Genomic DNA, 22,204 nt, shown 5'->3' with positions numbered 1-22,204 from the left:
CCTAAAACTTTTTTAAAAAAAAAAAAAAAAAGAAATGTAGTTTTTGTGAATAAGGTTCAATTATTGGTCTAGATGATCTCCAGAAGTCCCTTCCAACTCTAACAACTCTGTGATTCTGTGTGATTCTGTGATTAAAACCAATGACGAAATTGTCCATTCACATGTGGAGCAGACGCAGCAGTTGTGTATGATAGCGTCCTTTCCTGAGCTAGGTGGGATTGATGCCGTGCACCAAAACATGTGTGTAAAGTGCTCCTTCACTCTTTGCACACCCAAGCTTGCCATGAATGATAGCCAGTGCTCAGAGCATGTGAGGGGTGTCACAGCAAGACGTGACTACCATTCCTTGCAATGCTCCAGAGCCTGACAGGCTGTGTTGCAGAAAGGGCATCTTTTTCAATTTTATTGTTGCAGTTGATCTGTGAAGGCCTTCACACCCAACGGTCCACAGTGGCACATGGCGGTGTTAGCTGATGATGTTGAACCAAAGAACTTGCCAATGCCTGAAAGAACAGAGAGAGGTTTTTAATTAAATTAAGATGGTTAATCTGACAGAGCTGCAAAACATGTCCTTTTTGCTCATCAAGACAAGGCCATATGACTGTCTGTCACGAGCTTATTGTAATGTTGTTGGTTTGATTATTTTTCCATGGGTTTCTCATATAGCTCTGCACTGTATAACTGAGATTAGATAATGTGTAGGATAAAAATAAAGTTAACAAAGGAGGAGCCATTTTGCTATTCTTTTTAATCATTCCTATTCAGATCTGCATTTCAGCTCCATTCTTGCTGAAGAAATTATATTGAATCAAATGTTGCTTGTCTTCTTTCATCAGCTTCTAATTTAGGAAAAAAATACCCCAGTTAAGGTCAACAAAAAGTGAATTGCAAATGACATCTGTCTCAAATCCTACTCCTTTTCTGAAGCACACAGAAATTTCATTTCTAAACCCTAGGTATTTCCAACCGAGCTGTAATTACAGTAAATTTAAATTGTCTTGAATTAACCCAGCACAGGAATGGTGCCTCCTGAGAGAGCCCCTGCCTTGGTTAAACTATTTTTTTTTTCTTTTTATTTATAATATTAACCCTGGACACAGGTAACGAGTACTGGAAATCTCTTCCTTGTACTTGTAAACCTTGTTTCTCAATTACAAACCAAGGTTCAAAGGTTTGTACAAACTTCTTAGATCAGAGGTCAGGTACAAATTGCTGCACTTTGCAGCTCCTTTCTGCCAACATGACAGAATTTCACAGCAAAGACGACTGCCTTTCATCCCCCTCTCCTCCTCACATGGGCAATGCCAGGCAGTTAAAAGTGTGACATGTACAAGTCAGCCATTGGTACCTGAGTTTAATAAATAACTAACTGGGTTTCAGTGGTGCAAGGTGCATATTATAAAAGGGGTCAAATGTCAGTGCACAAAGGAAAAAAAACCCAACCACCCAGCCGTTGACTAAGCCAAATGCTTTGAGTTTAATATACTTTCAGCAGTGAACATTCACATCCCAACTGTGGTTTGCCTTATGCTGATTTTCATTTCTGTGACCTGAGGGGAAGGGAACGTGGGGCCACTTTCAGGTTTCCCTAAGATCTTTGCCTCCTGCTGAAAGCAGGATTGCAGGTTGGGCCCCTTGCTGTTGCAATGTTCACGTGGTGAACACAAAACTGAGACTTTTGCAATAAAAATAGTGCATAAAATTAGGGTGAACTGAAAAGTCTAAAGCTATTTTTATAGTTATAAAATTGACTGAGTAGACTTTGTATGAACAGGCAGGATGTATTACACTTCTCTCTAGGATCTCCAGAAGAGTTAGCTAAAAAAGTTAGATCAGAAAGGGCAAAAAGGGAACTGTATTTATGGACTTTTTTAGGTACTCTTGGTTGCACTCTAGAGTGGAACATGTTACTGTAATGTTTGCATAGACAGACAGATAGATAGAGTGTTTTGCATTACAATAACAAAGAAAAAATCACAAGCACGTGCATGCATATCCTGACTCCACAGAGTTCAGCAAAGCCTTTCACAGGGCATTTTTAATGATTAAATTATATATGAACTGTGTTCATATGTAAGATTTTTCTTCAGAGAGTCAAGAAGTGAAATAAGTGAATGTCTTATCTTTCCCATGTAATAATTAACAGATGAGTCTAGCTGTGGGTTTGTTTTTCAGTTGCAGAAGATTGTTTTTCCTGTCTTTCTTATGGCAAAAGATGCAAGCTCGTAGTCCATATTGAATGAAACACTTCTTCCTTTATTGGTAAAAATGGTTTTAAAAGCAGACAGTTAATGAGGAGGACACATTTATTTGTACCAGCATTTCTGCAGAGAACAGTGTTTAACTGCATTTGTGGTAAACAAACACTGCAAAAACTATCCTACGAAGTACGGCTCATCCAGAATAGGAAAGACTTGTTATATACCGAGTGACTACATTGTAGTTTATTTACGTGTCATGCATTTTCCTATCATCTGACCATGGTAATAATAGACTTTGTTGACTAGATTGAAATATTGGAATATGGGGAGAAGAGAAAGGTTGGGTTGTTTCCTGATTTGGAAAGCTGATAAGAACAATTACACAACCCATCTCTCATCTTCTCATCTTTCCTTAACATGTGGCTTCAATATCTTGCAGGACAATAATTTCAGACTGAGCCAGCAACTGGTCCTCTCGAAATATCTGAGAGTTATACAATTATTTTGAGTTGGACTGGGTAAAAGATGGAACTGGGGCAAACAGTACAACACACAGGTTACACAATTTGTTGGGACAAAGTTCTGAATGACTTGCAGCAAAGTGCGTTATAAAATAAGGGAGGAGACAGGGTTTCGCTTACCCAAACTTCCTTCAGAAGTGGTTTAAGCTGAGATGGCTTGTTTGTCACTTCAGTAGCATAAAAACACTCAAGAAACAGACATTGCATTGACAGAATTCACATTGCAGAAGCAGCGAAAATATCAACTATGTTGGTAGGGTGCTGTAGGTGGTGGTGGTGCTTTGGCACATCAATAACTTTTCATCAGCATTGCTTCATTCTCACCATGGGAAAACCATATATGCACGAACAGAATTTTCACTTGTGATCATCAAAAAGCAATGGCAAGAAGTGCTACACTCAGGAAAGTTTTCTTACTTTATTATGTGAGATATTATCATTGATGTCTCATTGAATACTACTTTTGCAGTTTCCAGACCACAAGGTTAGGTCGTTGAGGGACCTCCATCCTGGGAACATTCACTGCTGGGCACTGATAGTGCTTATGGGTAACACAAGTGGAGCTTCTGACAGCCTTTACAGGATCACACTCCAAATTAAATATGCCTTAGAAAGGTGCAGTGGGGGTTGATAACAGAATAGGCAGGAAGCCTGCACAGTACAAGGTGACTTTATTTTGGAATTATAGTTTCAGCTTCATTTTTTATATTGAATATAAAATTGCTGTGAGGTAAGATTAATACGGCTAAGGGAACTGGCATAATATGGTGAAGAGAATTAGATCTGTGATTGTTATTGTTCTTAATGATAGTGAGGAAAATAAGAAGTTTAACCTTCAAATCCTAGTCTGAAATTGTAGCCAGCTGTTGACTGTACAAATTTGGAGTTCAATTATCTGATTAGCATTCAAGTTTTAACCTGGGAAATTCCATGATGTTGATTTACAGAGTAATTTCAGGAGTTTTCCTCCTAAAAAGGAGCAAGAAGTAGAACATGTTTATAGTAATTTTGTTACAGTTTTTTAAGCCAAATACACTACGTTTGATGGGTGCCTGGAGGACATATCCAGTCCCTGAAAGGCTTTTAAGGCAGGATTTTCAGTAGTGCTCATCACTGTCTTAACTATATCTCTGTAGAAGTCATTAGAATCTTATAACAGATGCAGGGGGAATAATACTAGATATTGAGTATTGTTGGAAACATCACCCTTAATTTTCTGTTTCTTTATGTTCCTTCTTTGAAGACAACACAATCAGAAGATGAAGCCATCAGTTTTCAGTGTGTTTTAAATGGAACCAACCATTTTTGATGCGCTTAGGCCACTCTAGAATGAATTTAAGCAACTGAGAATTATACATGGACCCCCTCTGCAGTAGCTCCACCCAGAAAACTGCTTTTCAAGCCCAGACCATTAACTTGCCCCATACAAGGGGCACATGGCTAACCAACTAGAATAAAATTGAAGTTAAGCTTGAAATATGAACTCTTGCACTGAAATCAGTGGCCAGACCCCTGATGATAGGCCCTAGGTTGGGATGCCAAGTGTCACCATTAGCAGAAGTGGGAATTTCAGCAGCTAGCCTGGGGATTTAGTAGGCCAATCTCATTTTGCCCCTTAGGTACTTTACACTGCTTCTCTCTGCATCTAAATATAGTACTTCTAGTGGGCAGAGAGCCACTGCTGTGCATGTTCATGCCTGAACATACAGGGAAAATTGTGTGGTGCAGCAAGTGCTGCTGCAAGTGCATCTCCTTGGGTCCCATGCAGCACTTAAGCCAAAAGGTTTCTCCCAGGTGACTCCCTATCTGGGGATGGACAAGTTCGATTGCCTTAATACGGGCACACACATGATGAAGAGAATATGCAGTGCTTTAGTGGTGCTGGCATGAGGATAATTTGCACAGCAGACAGACATGTTGTTGTCAATAACAGTGCTGATCAGATCTATGTGATTACCCTCCTAAGCTACTCATCAAGTCTCTTTCCAGCAAATGTTCCTATCCCTTCAGGTCTGCTGTAACAGTTCACTGCTTTCTCCGGAGTTTTGCCAAAATGATCTAAATTACGAAAATCCACCTTTACAAAGCTTTTAATCTAGCCTAGGGCAACTTCTTCACTCAGTTGATCTGCAGGTAAAGCAATGTGCCTGACACAGTGCAGATATTGTCATAGCCTGTTGGCCCCAGGTATTGCTGTTTCCATTAAAAGTCTGAAGACATCATCCATCGGGAGCTAAGCCTGTTTAGTCTAGAGAAGACTGAGAGGGGATCTCATTAATGCCTATAAATATCTCAAAGGTGAGTGCAAAGAGGATGGTGCTTCACTCTTTTCAGTGGTGCCTAGCAACAGAACAAGGAGCAATGTCCATAAACTAAAACACAGAGCTGCCCAGGAGGGTCATGGAGTCTCCCTCTCTGGAGACATTCAAAACCCACCTGGGACATGTTCCTGTGTGACCTGTTCTAGGTGGCTCTGCCTTGGCAGGGGGTTGGACTGGATGATCTCCAGAGGTCCCTTCCAACCCAGACCATTCTGCGATTCTGTGTAATTCTGTGATTGCTAGTAACCTTCCCTTCCCTCTATGCAGGACTTTCAGGAAAGGTCCCTAGCCAAAAAGCCATGCTGAAAATGCTGTAGTTTCTTGCACTGTCCCACCACAAGATTCAACTTCAGATGTTTGCATTTCATTAGTGACAGCAGGTAGGGAACCAAGCTGTGATCCAACTCCTGTTGAAAACTACACTGAGAGCTAGCCTTTGACACGTGAAATATAACTTATTTGGAGTCAGGCAAGGTCTTTACATGGATTTTTCACCAAAGATTGGCCCCTTTTTTCATGGCAGCTGCAGCGTGCCTGCCTGCCTGGCCTCCACACTGTGCATGAAGAGGAGTCAAGGATGCTGCTTCCTGCAGGATGTCTCCTAAGCTGACTGCAAACAAGGTGAAGCACACAGGATGGCAGCAAGGGCTTGTGGGCTGGTGGCTATGTTAGACACATTGGTAAAAGAGTTAGGACTTTCTGTTTTGTCATTAGTTTGGGAAGGAGCACCCTGCACCCCAGCTCCGTGCCATGACTGTGGCTGCAGCAGTGCTAGGCTGGCTCCACGTCCTTCAGTCAGGCACACCATGGCTCAGCTTTAGTAACAACAGCCCCAAAAATGCCAGCTTTGCTCAGGTCGTTTAAGCAAATAAATAGTAGGAAAGGAGAGACAGTCTTGCCAAGAAAAAGAAAACTGATGTATAACGATACCATAGTTATCTTTAAAAAAGGGGGTAACTTACATATTACACTTGAAGCAATGCTGGAGACGTTACCTTATTTCAAATTGAGGAGGCCCCTGCATTTTCCTGTTCAACTGATAAATCTGTGAACAGGCAAACTGGGGTTTCAGCGAGAGCATTGTTGGGGCTATCTGATGTTTGTGATAAAGTTATGCAGTTGTTCTTATTAAGTTGTTGTTGCTATATACATTTTATGTATCTAAAGCTGCCATGAGAAAACAATCAGCTTTTAAAAATAAAGAGCTTCGATGGCAGCCGTGCTTCCAGAACTGCTGCTAAACGTCAGCAGCAGGATTACCATTTGCCCTTATTATTTCAACTAAAAGCATAGGAAGGTCACATTTAAATCAGTATCTGTCAACAGGGTGGATTTAGTTAAAATTTCAGTGATTGACCTCCCCTCTGCAGCAGCTGTTGCTTAAAATCCAAAGCCATGGTGGTTTCTTGAAGCAAGCAGGCAGCTGTGCAGTGTCCGTGAGGGCCTGCAGTGTCAGCTCAGCAGGAGTTTATATGGCCCACTGTCTGCAGGTGGGACATGGGTGTCCCCATCCCCTCCTATCTTGGTGATCATAGAGTCAGCAGGTCTCCCTGTGCTCTCCTGCTGCCTGTCGTGCTGCTGGCGCCCATGCCCATGCTATGTGACTGCAGGTGGCTGTGTCACCCTCAGAAGGACACATGATGCCACTAAATCTAAGTAACAAAAAACTGGAGGGATGAATTAAGCACAAACATAAACAGCCCTGTTTTACAGGAGCACGTGAGTGGAGTGAACACGTGGTTGCTGCCACAAGGACACTGTGTTTGTAAAAGCCTGTATTACCACACCAGGATCAACAGAGGAGCAGGTGATGTGTAACTTCACAGGGCACTGCACAGTGCTGGACAAGCCAGGGGTAAGCCCAAGACCATCTATACGGACTGTGGGCATCGCTTTCTCACCAGGGCCCTGAGCTGCCCTTGCCCTGGCACAAGGGACATCAGAGTTTGGCGCTGTGTTGCTGTTAATCAAGGTGTGGTATTTCTGTTTAATAAAAGACCTGCCTCAGGTAATCAGCTTGCTGACAGTATGCTTTAGGTCAGCCACTTGCCAACACAGTAAGTTTTCCATTTAAAAATATTCATAGAATCATAGAATCATAGAATAGTTAGGGTTGGAAAGGACCTTAAGATCATCTAGTTCCAACCCCCCTGCCATGGGCAGGGACACCTCGCACTAAACCGTGTCACCCAAGACTCCATCATATTCCGAGCTGTGATGTGAAAAAAGAGGTTAAAAAGAAGGTGATTAATGTTTAGGGCAAGGATTATTTACACCTGCCAGGCTGGCAAGAGGGAAGGAGTTTGGTAAGCAAGAGGAAGTGAAATGTGAATGGTTTCAGTGAAATGTCTACATGTGAGAGGTCACCTGCACAGGGACAGGCCTTGGAGCAGAGACAGTGAGCCGACGGCTCACAAGCCTGGCTCCTGCTGAGCTGGCAGACATTGGCATCCATCCGAAGTGCCATCGGACAGTCAAGCAGACTTTACCTTTTTCTGCGAAGAGAAGAAGCCATTCTTGTTTCAGTCCTGATAATGAGCCATCCAGAACTTGGTTGTCTCCAGAGTACAACCTTTCTCATTAGCAATTAATATTTTTGTCTGTCTCTCTTCTATGAATCTTTGTTATCAAGATCAGGTGCACCTTCCTCCTCATAGACTAGAAAGCAAGCGCTTCATATTTCACAAGACGCTATGTTTTAATGTAGCTTACAGTTTTGACTCTTCTAGCATTAACCACACTTGGTGGATGTATTGAAATCAATCTGGCTTTATTAAGCCACTAAACCCACAGTATTAGCTCATGCCTTGTGTATACCCACAACACACGGTAGCAGGTTTTCATGACCAGTTTACTGTGGACTAAAAGAATGCACAAAGTAGGGTTGAACACTTTGGAAATAAGTATTTTTGAAATTCTGGAGAGTGACTACTTTTAAACGTTACAAGGTTAGGTTGTGTTGGCAACCCGTTTTGTAAAGCAGTTACAACAAGAGGAGAGGGCGCTCACACCAGATGTGCCTGTGTTTTTTCTCATCAAGGAAGATTATATTTAAACTTTGTGAAGGTGTTGATTGTGTCATGTGGCAACAAATGTTGTTAAGTGTGTATTTAGCTGCATCAAGTAGGACTACATGAGTTCTACAATTGTCTTAGGTAGTACATACTTTAGAAATCCAGCTTTGTGGAGCTGCACAGAAAAAAACCTAAACACATTTGATCGTGAATCTTGATTCCCAGTAAATTACATAGGGATAAATGCATTTTAGGTTCACAGATAATTTTCAATTATTCACTATCACAAATGGTGCATGCTAGTGTTTCCAACAAAGGTGGCCATCAGCACTTAGCAGCAGCTTTAATTACAACTTCCAATACTAGAAATTGTCCTGCTGGTGCAATGCAAAGTGCTGGAGAACATGCCAGTTCCTGGATGGCCACAGAATTACCAGCTGCTTTCTGGTGGGCAGGGGAGGCTTCGCTCCATCTCTGCTTTCTCCACAGTCCTGTTGCATATCTGTAGGTTCCTAGACTATAGCCCCAGTGACTGTGCTGTGCAGATAACAGAATACAGAGTCTTTTATTGCGGAAGCTGACCTAAAACTGATGGTGATGGCTCATTTCTAAACTTACCCAAACCTGGGGTGATAAGTAATTCACTTGCCAACAGGCAGCCCCTGTAAAGGTAATGATTATTTCACAGTAAAGTCTTCAAGTAACGAGCTTTGTTTTCATTCAGGGAAAGGAGAAGTTCCATTTTTAGGAATAAATTGTCAAGTGAAAAATGAAAATGTTTTTCTCTGCCTTATTATTTTTTTAAGAAGTATGTCAAATAATTAAAAATGAAAGTGTCTGACTGTGACACATTAAAAAAGGGAGAACATTTGAATCCAAGATATACATGTTTATCAATAACATTCTAAAGCAAGAAGCTATCAAAACTGATGCACTTCAACAGAAGACCTGACTTCAAAGAAATTATATTTACTGAAGTATTGCCTGAGCATCAGCACCACTATTACTGCCCTTCATCTTTTCTGTCTCTCCCTCTGCTCTCCATGCTTTTAAATTAAAATGGCTCAAAAGCATCAATGTGTAACACCCATGGCCCAAACACACCTGCAGGATTAGGCCCTGCCACAGACTGAGGCACAGATGTCTGGTTTCCCAGTCTCAAATGCATTTAGGAGCTGAACCAGGCCCTGGGTGTTTGCCCTGGCGGGTGCAGAGGCATCTCTGGATACAGACCAGCACAACTCTGGGCAGCTCAGGAGCTTTACTGGAAAGAATTCGAGGTGCCAGGATTTCTAGGATTTAAATGGGGTTTTGTAAACCATAGAAATCAGATTTAGGTGCCTAAATTTTTCACCTATATTTCTGAGGACTTGGACCTATTGTACACTACTAGTGTATATTAGTAGTTTACTACTATATGCCAGAAGTAGAACTACTGCCTGCATAGTGACCAGTGCACTGAAAATGGTGAAATTGTTCTAACGAAGGGTATATACCAGAGTACTTGTGGCACAGAAAGAAACTTGTGTCCTACTGAATAACACGACTACATAGAATAAACAAATCTCACTGAAGCGTTGTCCTTTTTTTGAAAAATAAGCCTGTCAAACCATTTCTTATGGTGGTTTGCAAAGTTTCCTATGGGGGCCAGTGTTTTTTGACAGTTCCATCAGTAAACTGGTCATGAATGCAAATCATGGCAAATAAATCGGTGGATGATGCAAAGGCTGATGGAATTGTGAAAAACAATGAGAAGGAGCCAGTGCTGTGGTACTCAGTAGGTGAGATCTACTGAAAAGACAGTTGGATTAGAGCTGAACGCGAGGCTGTGGCATTTAGGAGTAGCAAACACAAGACATGCCTGCCACGTGGGACATAACCCTAGCAAGTGGTGCTTCTGCAAAGGATTTGGGATTAGAATTGACTAAAAACTTCACATGGTTTGCTAGTGAGAAGATGCGGAGAAACAGGCCTTGGCAATACAGAGATGTGGGGAGAAGAAAGAGGGATGATCTTCATCCCTGTACATAGCAAGTGTGAAAAAGGCTGAAACTATTGAAAGAGCCACAAAAACAATTTTAGGTGAAAAAATGACTTGTGAAGGAATTCGGGAGTTCAGCCTGCAAGTTCTATTAAAAAGACAGAGTTGTGGCTTGATTACAAGGCAAAAGCAGGGGTCTTGAAAGACTTTTTAGTCTATCAGAGAAAGGTTTAACAAGTAATCCTAGCTGGAAACAAAAGCCAGACATATTCTCATGAGAAATACATCATGCTTGCTTGTCTGAGGGAACAATTAGCAAACAAGCCATAAAGGAAGTGGTGGGGTCTACAGCTCTTTGACTCCTTAAAAACAGCGTCCTTCAGCGATGTACTCAGATGTTATGGGACTCAGTGTGCAAATAAACAATAAAATTTAATGGTCCATGTCATATACTATCACTCCTATTAGATGGTACGATCTTTCCATCTTTAAAAGTCAATGAATTAACTACTCTCAGAGTCCCAAAGTGTCTTATTTAATTGTACTTAGAGAGGAAGCCCACTGTCTTGAAGTTGTGGTCATTACCATGGTCATCTCCTCCTGTATGTCTGCATTTCCTGTTCTCTGCCTGTGTTCAAACACAGAATGAGGTTTCTGAGATTTGCCTTCCTCTTGCTGGCTTCCAGGGCTGTGCTGGCCACTTGCTCTAAAGCAAGTTGCCTGTCATAAGGGAGCGATTCTCTTCATTTATGTGAAGTCCTGTTGTAACAACAGAACAGACAAACACATCAGTCATTGTACCACAAGCAGCAGGCAACTCAGAGTCTTGCGAGATCATCCTTTACACAAGAGAACAAGAATTGGTTCCCCCTGATGATAAAGCACATTTATTATTTCCTGCTTGACAGTTACTGTGAAGGTCTAGAGGAGTGAGGGGTTGTTGTCAGATGGAAACTGTGCCTGGTGCTTTTCATGCATTTGCCATCTTTCACTGTGGAGTATGGCACCTGGCACTTGTGCTGTTGAGTAGAAGGATTAGATAAGGAATGGCTGACAGGGAGTAGAGGGCTCTGGAGGTGGCAACCACTGGCTTCATGGCAGTATCATGCCTTTCGCAATCCTGTGTCAGCTCCTTCGTATACTCTTTCAAAGAGGAGACGAGCCTCCCTAGGGTCTTGAGGTTTTGAGGTGTTGGTATCCATTCATGCAACTTCAGTCTTCTGTGGCAGCAGCTCTTGGTGCAGGGTTAGTATGGGCAGGTGATCCTCAACCACCTCTCTCAAAGAGTGGCTGTGCCTTCATCTGAGAAACGCTCCTCCTGCAGTATCAATGTTCAGGCTGGAGTGGGTCGTTCATCTGCTTTTCTGCAGCCTTACTCCCAGTTTGAAAAACAAACTTGCAGAACTACAAGAAGACAAAAGAGAGGGATGGGGTTAGGTGGTAGCTAACAGCTTCTAACAAGTGTCCTCCTCCTTCCTTTGCCCAGGCTTTATCAGGCTGTGAATGAGTTTGACACCATGACCGCTGAGGACTCCACTGCAAGGATGAGCAATGATTCTTCCAACGTGGCTACCACGAAAGTCCCTGAAGGTGTTGCTGGTGCTCCCAATGAGGCCGCTCTGCTGGCCCTCATGGCGCGCACCGGATATAGCATGATCCAGGAGAATGGGCAACGCAAGTATGGCGGCCCTCCTCCCGGCTGGGAGGGTCTGCACCCCCCTCGTGGCTGTGAGGTCTTTGTGGGCAAAATCCCTCGCGACGTCTATGAAGATGAGCTCGTCCCCGTGTTCGAGTCTGTTGGCCGCATCTATGAAATGCGCCTGATGATGGACTTTGATGGGAAGAACCGCGGCTATGCCTTCGTGATGTACACACAGAAGCATGAGGCAAAGCGTGCTGTCAGGGAGCTGAACAACTATGAGATCCGCCCTGGCAGGCTGCTGGGGGTGTGCTGCAGCGTGGATAACTGCCGGCTGTTCATCGGAGGCATTCCCAAGATGAAGAAGAGAGAGGAGATCCTGGAAGAGATCGCCAAGGTGACAGAAGGTGTGCTGGATGTCATCGTGTATGCCAGTGCTGCAGACAAGATGAAGAACAGAGGCTTCGCCTTTGTGGAGTATGAGAGCCATCGTGCAGCAGCAATGGCCAGGAGGAAACTCATGCCAGGAAGGATACAGCTGTGGGGACACCAAATTGCTGTTGACTGGGCAGAACCAGAGATAGATGTGGATGAAGATGTCATGGAGACTGTCAAAATCCTCTATGTGAGGAATTTAATGATTGAGACCACAGAGGACACCATTAAAAAGGTCTTTGGGCAGTTTAACCCTGGCTGTGTAGAGCGGGTGAAAAAAATACGTGATTATGCCTTTGTGCACTTTACAACCAGGGAAGACGCCATTCATGCCATGAACAACCTTAATGGTGTTGAACTGGAAGGCTCGTGCCTGGAGGTTACCTTGGCCAAGCCAGTAGACAAGGAACAATACACTCGATACCAGAAAGCAGCAAAAGGAGGGGCCGCAGCAACGCCCGAAGTAACTCAGCAACCTAATTATGTTTACTCTTGTGATCCATACACGCTAGCGTATTACGGATATCCATACAATGCTTTGATTGGGCCCAACAGAGATTACTTTGTGAAAGGTTAGTAAGCATGATTAGGGTATGTGATGGGCAGGTTTGATCTCAGGCTGGTGCAACCCACCCAGTGTCTGCCTGAGCCATTTTAGTTTATGACTATACAGAGTGCATTTATCTATAAATAGTTGCTAATGTAGAGGCTAGTGTAAGTGGGCATCAAAAATATGGCTAAGAATGAGCTAATGGACCAAGCACGGGGTGGGGGAAGAGAGAGATCTGGTTTTTGTGAGTGCCGTACTAAGTCTGAGCAAGTCCAAGAACTTCAGCTTCTGATGCCTCCTTCCAAAGAGCTAGATCCTAAGTAGAAGAGATCATAACAGAGTCCTCCCTTTGCCTACTCCTGGAGGTGTGGGTACGGTGACCTGATCGTCCAAAAGGAGGGATGTCAGGGAGAGCCTCATCGGTTGGAAGCGCTCCAGGTGTCATTTGCTCTCCACATTAAAGTGACAGTAGTGCTGTGTCCTTTATAAAGTCATTTGAGAACTATGAGCAGGAAGAATCATATGAGTGCAAAATAATTATTTTATTATGTATACTTTAATTAGTTATCAGTCACAGTCATTAAAAATTAACAAAAAACCAGTTATTCATAAAAAAACCCCTAGCAGCTATAACTGGTACTATAATACAATTATCCTGTACTTACAGGAAATATAGTTTCCTGAAATTCAATGTGTATTTCCGTATAACAGGCAGCCTAGCATAAATACATTCTTAAAGCACCCATGTAAACCAAGAAATATTTTTAACCGTAGCTGATCAAGAATTTCAGCTTTTTCCTCAATTTCCAGATTTGCACTTGCAATGAACTACAAAGGAATTAACTGACAGTCTAAATATTCAAGTAGGCCACCATAGAGAGTGCATTACTACCACAGTGTCCAAAGCATGTTCATGGAGTCTCTAGGATAAATATAGACAATATTTTTGGAGATGGGGTATATTGACATTACTAGTAAAATACCAAAGAAAACAAACAAGATTAGTAAAAGTATAGGCAATGGTGGGACAACGTTGGTTAAAGGCCAGGTACAACTTTGGGCCATCTCTGCAGGGTCCCATCACAGCCAGCTGAGAGACTGGGTTTCCTCTGGGGGACAGATGAGAGCAGAAGCTGTTCCTACTGCATAGAAATCATCCCCGAGGAGCCTTTCTCTCTCTGCTGAGTGCGTTATACCCATAACAACAGCCATGAGAGTTGCATTGGTATAAATAAACAGTTACTGCATGGTCAGAAACATCAAGAGCAAAACTTGTGTAGGCTTACTGTGTGCTTCTAAGGCCAAACTCGTGTTTTCCTAAGCGAGTTCACAAAGACTCAGGCCAAACTAACTTCAGCAGCATCATTTCTAAGCACATGCCTCCCAACCTCAGCCCAGGGCCATTAGTGCTCCCCACATGGCTGTTGCTCTCTGTTATTCACCATCCTCTTCTATGTTGTTATCATAAGCAGGCAGCATACGAGGCAGAGGACGAGGTGCAGCTGGGAACAGAGCCCCCGGCCCCAGGGGCTCCTACCTGGGGGGATACTCCGCCGGCCGTGGCATCTACAGCAGGTACCATGAAGGCAAAGGAAAACAGCAAGAGAAAGGATACGAGCTGGCACCCAGCTTGGAGTTACCTGCAGTCAATCCAGTGGCCATTAAGCCTGGTGCAGGTTAGTATGTGCAATGAGGTGGGGAAAGCAGAGGTGATGGGTAAGACCTCACTGTAAGCCTTGTGTCAGGCACACGGGGACCCCTCCGGGGCCAGTCCACAGCTGCAGCAGTGGGGACAGCGCCGGAGCCAGGGCTCAGTGCTCCCCTGTGCTGAATGCCTCCTGGACCTGGCTGAGCTTTCTGAAACAAGAGGCATGCAGTGGGACAGAGGACATGAACATCTAGGAGCTCTTCAGACCAAAGAAAAAAGGGCTGAAGCTGTGCTCACCACTCCTGTCCCCTCTTGCACCTCTCAGAAGAAGCTGACTTTTTTCTCTGTCTAGTCATATACACGAGAGCATCTTCCTCTCTTTTAATTTCTTCAATGCTAATTTCACCCTGGGAGATTACCACCCTGAATTTCCAGCCAGGCCAGAGCTCTCTCCTGCTTAATTGCTATTTCTCTGGTGCTAGGAGATTGGGAACAGGACCTGGGGCTTCCCTGTTGCAGGAAAGTCCCTGGCTGAGGCAAACTTCTCCAATACCCTCGGTGACATGGGAAAGGAACAGTTCAGAAAGCCCTCAGGGTTCAGTTTCCAGCAATGCAGCACCTACAAGAGAGCTCTCAGCTCTGCTGGATTGCAGGGAGCTGGCCCAAGGGCTGGGGCAGGGACCACACACTTCTGCCATATCCTCAGCTGAGAAAACAGTCCTTGCCCTTCCCAGGTGAGCAGGATGAAGGATGGAGCCCTGCAATTCCTCAAGATTCTGATGGGGGAAGTTTTTATTTGCAAAAGCAGCCTGAGGAAGAAAGTCCTTGCAGGTGAGGGGGGCAAGCTCTTTGCACAAGTCCTCAAGTCTTCTCCCCATTTCTCTCTCCAAGTAAATTTTAACTGTATATTTAACAATAGAGCTGCAGTAGTTTCCCAAAACATGCTCCATACCGCCAGTGGAAAATACAGCTTGAATCTAATGAAGGCTGTGAAGAGTTCTTCCTAACAGCTAGATGAGACAGTGTGAGAAGAGGTCTAGAGACAAAGGAAGGCTAATGAGATTAGAGTCATTTCCAAAGAGAGATCAGACTTCCTGAGAGCACTACCCAGTCACAATCAGAAAATATTACCTCTAGGCGTGTTTGTAAAGATACTTCAGGAATTCCAGGTATTACTAAAGGATGCTTGAAAAGTGGGCTTTGAAATACACAGCTGTTAGTGGTGTCTGTCATTAATTCAACTGCCAAACAAAAGCCTGAAGTTCAAGCTCAAGTCTACATGTTTCTACACTTCAAGCATGTTAAAATTCAGATTTCTTTATTGGGTCTTCCTCTCTCATATGGTTCCAGCACAGCCTCTGAGCACGGGAGCACCTGGTCAGTTTTCCCCAGTCAGGTCAGACAATCTAGTAAGAGGTACCACATGGAAGACATACCTCTGTTAATAAAAGGGTATGACTCTGACAGCACATTGCCAGAACCAAGGAGTAGAGATGTACCGACTCTGCAAAGCTTTCTGCCATCTAGAACAACTATTTCCTTGCAAATGGTTAAAAAACTCCTGAGAATTCACACCAATACTCCAGCTGCCTGTTACTGCTTTTCTACCAGAAGTTACTACAGAATGGAGCACGTAAACTCTCTGCCTTTGCTTTGGTGAGAAATTATCCAGGTTATTTAAAGGTGGTGATAAAATTGGTTTGAGCTGACCAGGTGGACTTGGTGTAGAAGGAGAACTGGAAAAGGTCATGCGTGGACGTCTCTGCTTGAGGAAACAGTAGTCCACTTGCATTACGAACATCTCTGCCTGAAAAGTATCTGATCAGATCCCTTGTTGCAGTCTCCAGGATTGAAATGAGAGTACTGCTTGCTGGCACCTGTCCTTCCCGCAGGCAGAACTGCACACTTCTGCATTGCAAAGTTTCATCCCAGTGAAAGAAACCTGTGTGCATATTTGGCTTCATTTCTGACTTACGGGCTGCGCCTCCCATAGATGCCAGCATCACCTCTTAGTCCGTCATTGAATCTGTTTTCCTTGTGAATAACTTTACTGCTGAAAGGCTCACAAGCTGAATGGTGAAGAGTGCACTATGAGGCAGTGATGGAAGAGTTGAATTCATCACAGACAGTTTGGGTTGGAAGGGAGCTTTAAAGATCATCTAGTCCAACCCGCTCGTCATAGGCAAGGACATGTTTCACTAGACCAGGTTCCCCAAAGCCCCATCCAACCTGAACACTTCCAATGATGGGGCACCCACAACTTCTCTAGGCAACCTGTTCCAGTGTCTCATCACCCTCATCGTAGAGTATTCCTTCATTATGCCCAATCTAAATCTGCCTTCTTTCAGCTTAAAGCCATTAGCCCTTGTCCTGTTGCAATAAGCCCTGCTAAAAAGTCTCTCCCCATCTTTCTCATAAGCCCCTTTAAGCACTGAAAGGCCATGATAAGGCCTCCCCAGAGCCTTCTCTTCTCCAGGCTGAACAAGCCCAACTCTCTCAGCTTTTCCTCATAGGAGAGGGGTTCCAGCCCTCTTCATTTTTGTGGCCTTCCTCTCAACCCACTCTAACAGGTCCATGTCTTTCCTGCACTGAGGAATCCAGAGCAGAATGCAGTTCTCCAGCTGGGGTCTCATGAGAATAGAGTAGAGGGACAGAATCATCTCCCTTGACCTGCTGGTCATGCTGCTTTTGGTGCAGCCCAGAATTACAGTTGGCTTTCTCGGCTGCGAGTGAGCATACATTGCTGGCTTATGTCCAGCTATTGTGATTATTGGGAATGCTCAGTAAAGCATATTTCTTCCCTAAGCACTGCCATGAAGCTCCATTTTGGACCATGTACAAACTCACCATCTCTGAACACCGTTATTCTGACCTGAGTGTTTTTCCCTTTGAAAGACCATAGCTCCAATTATTTTGCCTTGTCCAATTTTGGCATGAGGGAGAATTCTCTAAAGAGCAATTTCTTTTTTTGTGTGTGTCATTAAACAGGCTGATCCTGTAGCAGAGAGATGGGATAAAACGTATTTAGCCAAGTTAGTCATAGGAAATGCGTAATAGTAAATCAGCTGATATTTCACAGGGTTGGCCAAAGGACAACATATAGACTGGACCAGTTGCTGGCTGCAATATCTGCAGTACAAACCACACTTTTCTTTCTGTAGCAGCTCTTCATATGTCAGCTACAAGTTCCTCGAACTCAACAGCTGGAGCAGGGACCCCCCCAGGACAGTATGTGCTTCCACCTGCCCCTGTGCTCAGGCTACACTCTTGGCCAGGGGGGAGGATAGCAGTGGTTGTCAGAAGGGGCTGTGTAAATCCAGGTCACAGCTCCCAGTCTGCAGCAGGGCTCTGGCCCTGGGACACCATGCCAGCAGCATGGGCAGAAATGTGGGGCAGAGCAGGCAACATTGGGCCCATCACCGTGCATCAGCCATGGTGCTCCCACCTGTGGGGAGGGCAGAGGTGCTCCATGTCTCCTGCCAGCACATGAGGTTACCTGCCTGGTGAGAGCAGCACAGGACCACTGCTGGAGAGCTGGTGCAGTCAGAAACAGGGCTCTTTGAGGTGAGGTCCTGGTAACCCTCTGCCAACTCACCTGATGTGTCTGGTCTCTCCTAGTGGCCATCCCTGCCATTGGTGCCCAGTACTCCATGTTTCAGGCCGCGCCACCAGCCAAGATGATGGAAGATGGCAAAATCCACACTGTTGAGCACATCATCAACCCTATAGCTGTCCAGCAGGACCCAGCTAGCGCAGCAGCTGCAGCAGCAGCCGCAGCAGCAGCCGTAATACCAGCTGTCTCAACACCTCCTCCCTTCCAGGTGAGTTCCTCACACCCTACTTCCCATACATCCTGCTCTGCATACCCAGGGTGGCAGGAAAACCTGGCCTGCTCCTGCTCAGGAGATACTATCAAGGATGTAACAGTGCCCAACAGCCTTGTAGTTCATCTGGCTTGTCTTAGACATCTCTCTTTGGACAGCTCTCCCTCCTATGGGGAACCCAAATCTGGAAGGTAGGAGACAGCTCCCATGATGGAATAACTCTTGTACAACAGGGCACATGCTGCCTACCCTGCATGAGGTTATCACCTCCCCTTCTAGGAGGTTTGCAATTCCGGAGGTGGATACGGAATATTGCAGCAATTTAAGCTCTTTTTTTGAGGTCTGACCCCGATGCTTTCCTCCCAGGGCCGCCCCATCACACCGGTGTACACCATGGCTCCCAATGTGCAGCGGATCCCCACCGCTGGGATTTATGGGACAAGTTATGTGCCATTCGCAGCGCCCGCTGCAGCGACAGCGACAATAGCCACGCTACAGAAGAACGCCGCCGCCGCTGCTGCTGCCGCTGCCTATGGTGGGTACGCTGGATACCTCCCCCCGGCATTCCCAGCTGCAACCATTCAGGTCCCTATCCATGACGTCTACCAGACGTACTGAGACTGTCGGCAGAGGAGGGTGGTGGAGAAATACACACTGAAGGAACACTTTACTATTTATGAAGAAAGAACTCTCTGCGAAAGAGAAAACACTTGGGCTTGGTAAAACTGATGCAGAAAGTGAAGAATGTCATAGAAAAATGTGTTTGGAATATTTTCTACGCTTGAAGTTTTCACTAACTTTTTTAGGCTATTTTTAAAGTTTAACATGCCTGTATTCATACATTTCTAAAGGACCTCAATGCATCCAGCCCACCGCTGACGTGCATTTATATGCATCATAGTGGGGTTGCATAGGGTCTTTTTTTTTTTAGCAGTTATATTTTCAATATATTTGTGGTATGAAGGTTATTTTTTAGTAACTTCTGCACTCCAGAGATGTCTATTTTGTAGTGCCTTTAATAATATATCAGCTATATATTAAAAAGCACACCCGAGCAGCTAGGGAAAGTTTTAACGCTATATTTTGAAGAATATATTCAATATTTAAAGAATACATACCTTAGATTATTTTTTTTTTTTAAGAAGAAAAACAACAAGTATCTTATTTAAAAAGTTATACTGGAAAGTGCAATTTGAAAAATGTGCAAGACCTCTGCATTTTTGTGCTGGCATTAATACAACCTGCTCGTTCTTATTTCAAATCAGAAGTAACTAATATTGCCCATTTGGGAGAAAGAGGAAAAAAACAGCCTCCTCACACAAACCTCTTCACAGTGTGATTTGAAGGCTTGTGTTAAGCAAAGGAAAGGCTCTGAGCTTTCCTTAACAACTGGATTTTCTATTTATTGAAGCTACTCGTGATTGGCGCACATGCAGAAACAAGTAGCCGATATTTCGTGCGAGGTGTCTTGACTTAGGTCTTCATCCAGTATAAAGCCTAGGCTCTTTTTCAATGCTTTATTTTATTCTTTGAAGTATATGTTGTAGTGACTGAGAATGTATGCTGCTGTCACCAAGAGGATGCGCAGCGTTACCTACCCATCGCTCCATCATGGTTTTGAGAAATTCCTGAGGTACTGGGGGTGGTAGTGATACTGGAATTAGTGAAACAGGGCTAGCCTCCCTCCCGGCCTCCCCTTCCATGCTTAATTCCCCTTCTCCACAACTGGAGTTGTACATGCACATCAGGGGTGGGAGCGATTAGACCCGATGAGTTTAAAAGATAGAGCTTGTAAATATCTTTTAATATACATTTTTAAAGTCATATTATGTTGCAAATTTACACGGTATGTGGTTTGCCACAAAACAAAAACCTTTTATTGCGATGTTATAAAAAAGTTTGTTTTATTAAGAAGTAACTATATTATTGCAGTGTTTTGTGGCCTGTTTAAAGGCTTTTATTTAGTAGTGCAGTGAATGTAAAATGTAGTAAAATGGTAAAGAAATATCTTGCCCATTGTATGAAGTGCATCAGCCCTGCAAACACAGCTCTGGTGACACGAGGTGCAAAGCAGGGAGTGAGTAAACAATGTTCCTTTACCTTTTGTGGTGTAAGTACCAACCCAAGGGGTTTTGTATTTGGGTGTATTTTGACAACTGAACCACTTCCAGACCACGTCCAGCTCAGTTAAGTGACCTTTTAATACACTTTACTTCCTTGCCTCAAAATGGAGCGGTTGTTTTTTAGGTGCTCTTGCTCAGCCGAGCTGAGTTCTTAATCCTGTTGACCCATTAGCGAAAGCACTGTGAGGTTAACCATTAGGTCGGACTCTGCCCCTCCGCACCCCTTCCCAGGAGAATTTATTGTCTGCCCCTGTGTTTCTGAAAGCACAGACCTTAGCCCTGAGGCCCTGCCTCATTGTAGGGCAAGAGGAGGTGATTTGGGCAAAGCCCCAAGGGGGAAGCCCCCAGTGGGGAGGCTGGTTCTGCCTCCTCTGGCCCTCTGGCTAAAGCCTGGGTCCTTGGGCTCTGCACAAACACCCAAGGGATCAGGAAAAGGCAATCTAGTGGTTTGGGTCTCTGGCAGCCCCTTGCCAGCCCCATGCTACTGCTGACCCAGAGCAGAGGTATGAAGGGTGATGGCCTCTTTCCCACTCATCCAGTTCCTCACCGGCAGGATGAGGGTCCTGCCGCTTGCAGAGGTGTCAGGGAGAGAAAGGAGCCAACGAGGGCAAACCCTGAGGTGCCACAGCGTGCTGCCTGTACCTGGGCAGGAGCAGGCAGGACCCAGGAACGCAGGCAGCCGGGTCACACAGAACCTCCTGCATGTGCCTGTCTTTTACACTTGCTTCTAAACCATTTCATGTACACTACTACTGAGGTAAGTCTGGTAACTTGAAATGTGAACATCTTTAGGTTAAGAACAAACTATCCAATGAAAAAAATATATAAAAAAATAAAACAAAACTAGTGTGCCTTATTCTCAAAAGAGCTGATATTTTAGGTGTTTTATTGTATCTCTGTTCTCTGTACTGTCAGAAGCCTCTGAGTTTATTTAGTTCTTGCTCCATTTACGGTACATTTCTAGGATGTAGTGAATAAAGCATTCTTTAAAAATGGAGCCTTTTATTTCATTGCAATATCCCGTTGCCAGGTTAAGCCACACCACCAAGACTGTGCTCCCCGTCAAGCTGGGAAAAGGGTGTTTGGGGCAGGAGGGGAACGGGCCACCACAGCCAGCATCCCCGCTGACTCCTGCAGGGAGGGGAGATGAACGAGATGCACTGTCCCACTGGCTCCCTCGCCCCACCACCGGCAGAGGACAGTGACCTTCCCAGCAGGCACACTGGGCATCTCACCGTTCTTCCAGCAGCCTCTGATCAGCCCAAATCTCTTTTCACACCCAGTTTAGAGTCAGTGCCTGGATGTGGATGGTGCTGAAGCTGGCATCCCTCTGTGCTTTCCACCCACCCAGTGTACAAAACCCCTGTAGCTCTGTTGCATGTCCTTGCTGCAGGGCAGAAGCACTGTGGACTGGCATGTTGTTTTCATCTCAGCTTGTTCCACCCTTTAAATGCACAGAAAGCTAAGCTGCACCTCTTGACAGTAGATTCTGCAGTCCTCCAGAATCCCTGGCTGTTTGTTTCCTAGGTGTAAGTCCACCCAGAAAAAATCTGCTGCGAATACCAAGTCTGGAGAGAAGAGCAGTGTGAGGAAGCAGAGGTAAACTGAGGCAGAGCAGAGAGATGGGAGTGGTGTTGGCCACCAATGCAGGAGCTAGCACTAGTGAATATCTAAAAGAGAAGGAGATCAGAGTAAATTCTTATGAGGGACATAGAAGCTCATGCAGTAAGTAAGTGTCTGCAACTTCCTATCTCTAGCATCATTTCTCATATTGCGATTAGGACAGCAGACTTTATGCCAACATGCCTTGGGTTTCCTGAAGGACACTAATCATGAGAGGCGCCTCTAGTCTTTTTTTACTGCAAGGAAATGGAAAGAAAATACATTTTCAAATTTTTTTGTAGGAATTGAGGGGTGGGGATAGAGTCACGATATAGTCACCTGATT

The 22,204-nt window shown here is 44.5% G+C and overlaps 1 protein-coding gene across 7 annotated transcripts in view; it reads left to right on the top strand.

The window, feature by feature from the left end:
* The window catches only part of RBM47 (RNA binding motif protein 47), an 80,379-nt gene extending 59,125 nt beyond the window's left edge, over positions 1-21,254 (top strand). For 6 of the 7 annotated variants that reach the window (XM_030492564.1, XM_030492565.1, XM_030492571.1 and 3 more), the window contains 4 exons: positions 11,525-12,684; positions 14,132-14,338; positions 17,929-18,131; positions 18,501-21,254. In XM_030492564.1, the coding sequence (XP_030348424.1) occupies positions 11,525-12,684; positions 14,132-14,338; positions 17,929-18,131; positions 18,501-18,752 (1,822 nt within the window). In that variant the 3' untranslated portion in view covers positions 18,753-21,254. The remainder of the gene's footprint in view (positions 1-11,524; positions 12,685-14,131; positions 14,339-17,928; positions 18,132-18,500) is intronic. The other variant, XM_030492566.1, reaches the window with a different exon arrangement.
* Positions 21,255-22,204: the final 950 nt, after the last annotated feature.

The sequence above is a fragment of the Strigops habroptila genome, chromosome 7 (genome assembly GCF_004027225.2).
Source record: "Strigops habroptila isolate Jane chromosome 7, bStrHab1.2.pri, whole genome shotgun sequence".
NCBI lineage: Eukaryota > Metazoa > Chordata > Aves > Psittaciformes > Psittacidae > Strigops > Strigops habroptila.
Note: the sequence above shows the minus strand (reverse complement) of the source record. Positions and strands in the feature narration are given on the sequence as shown.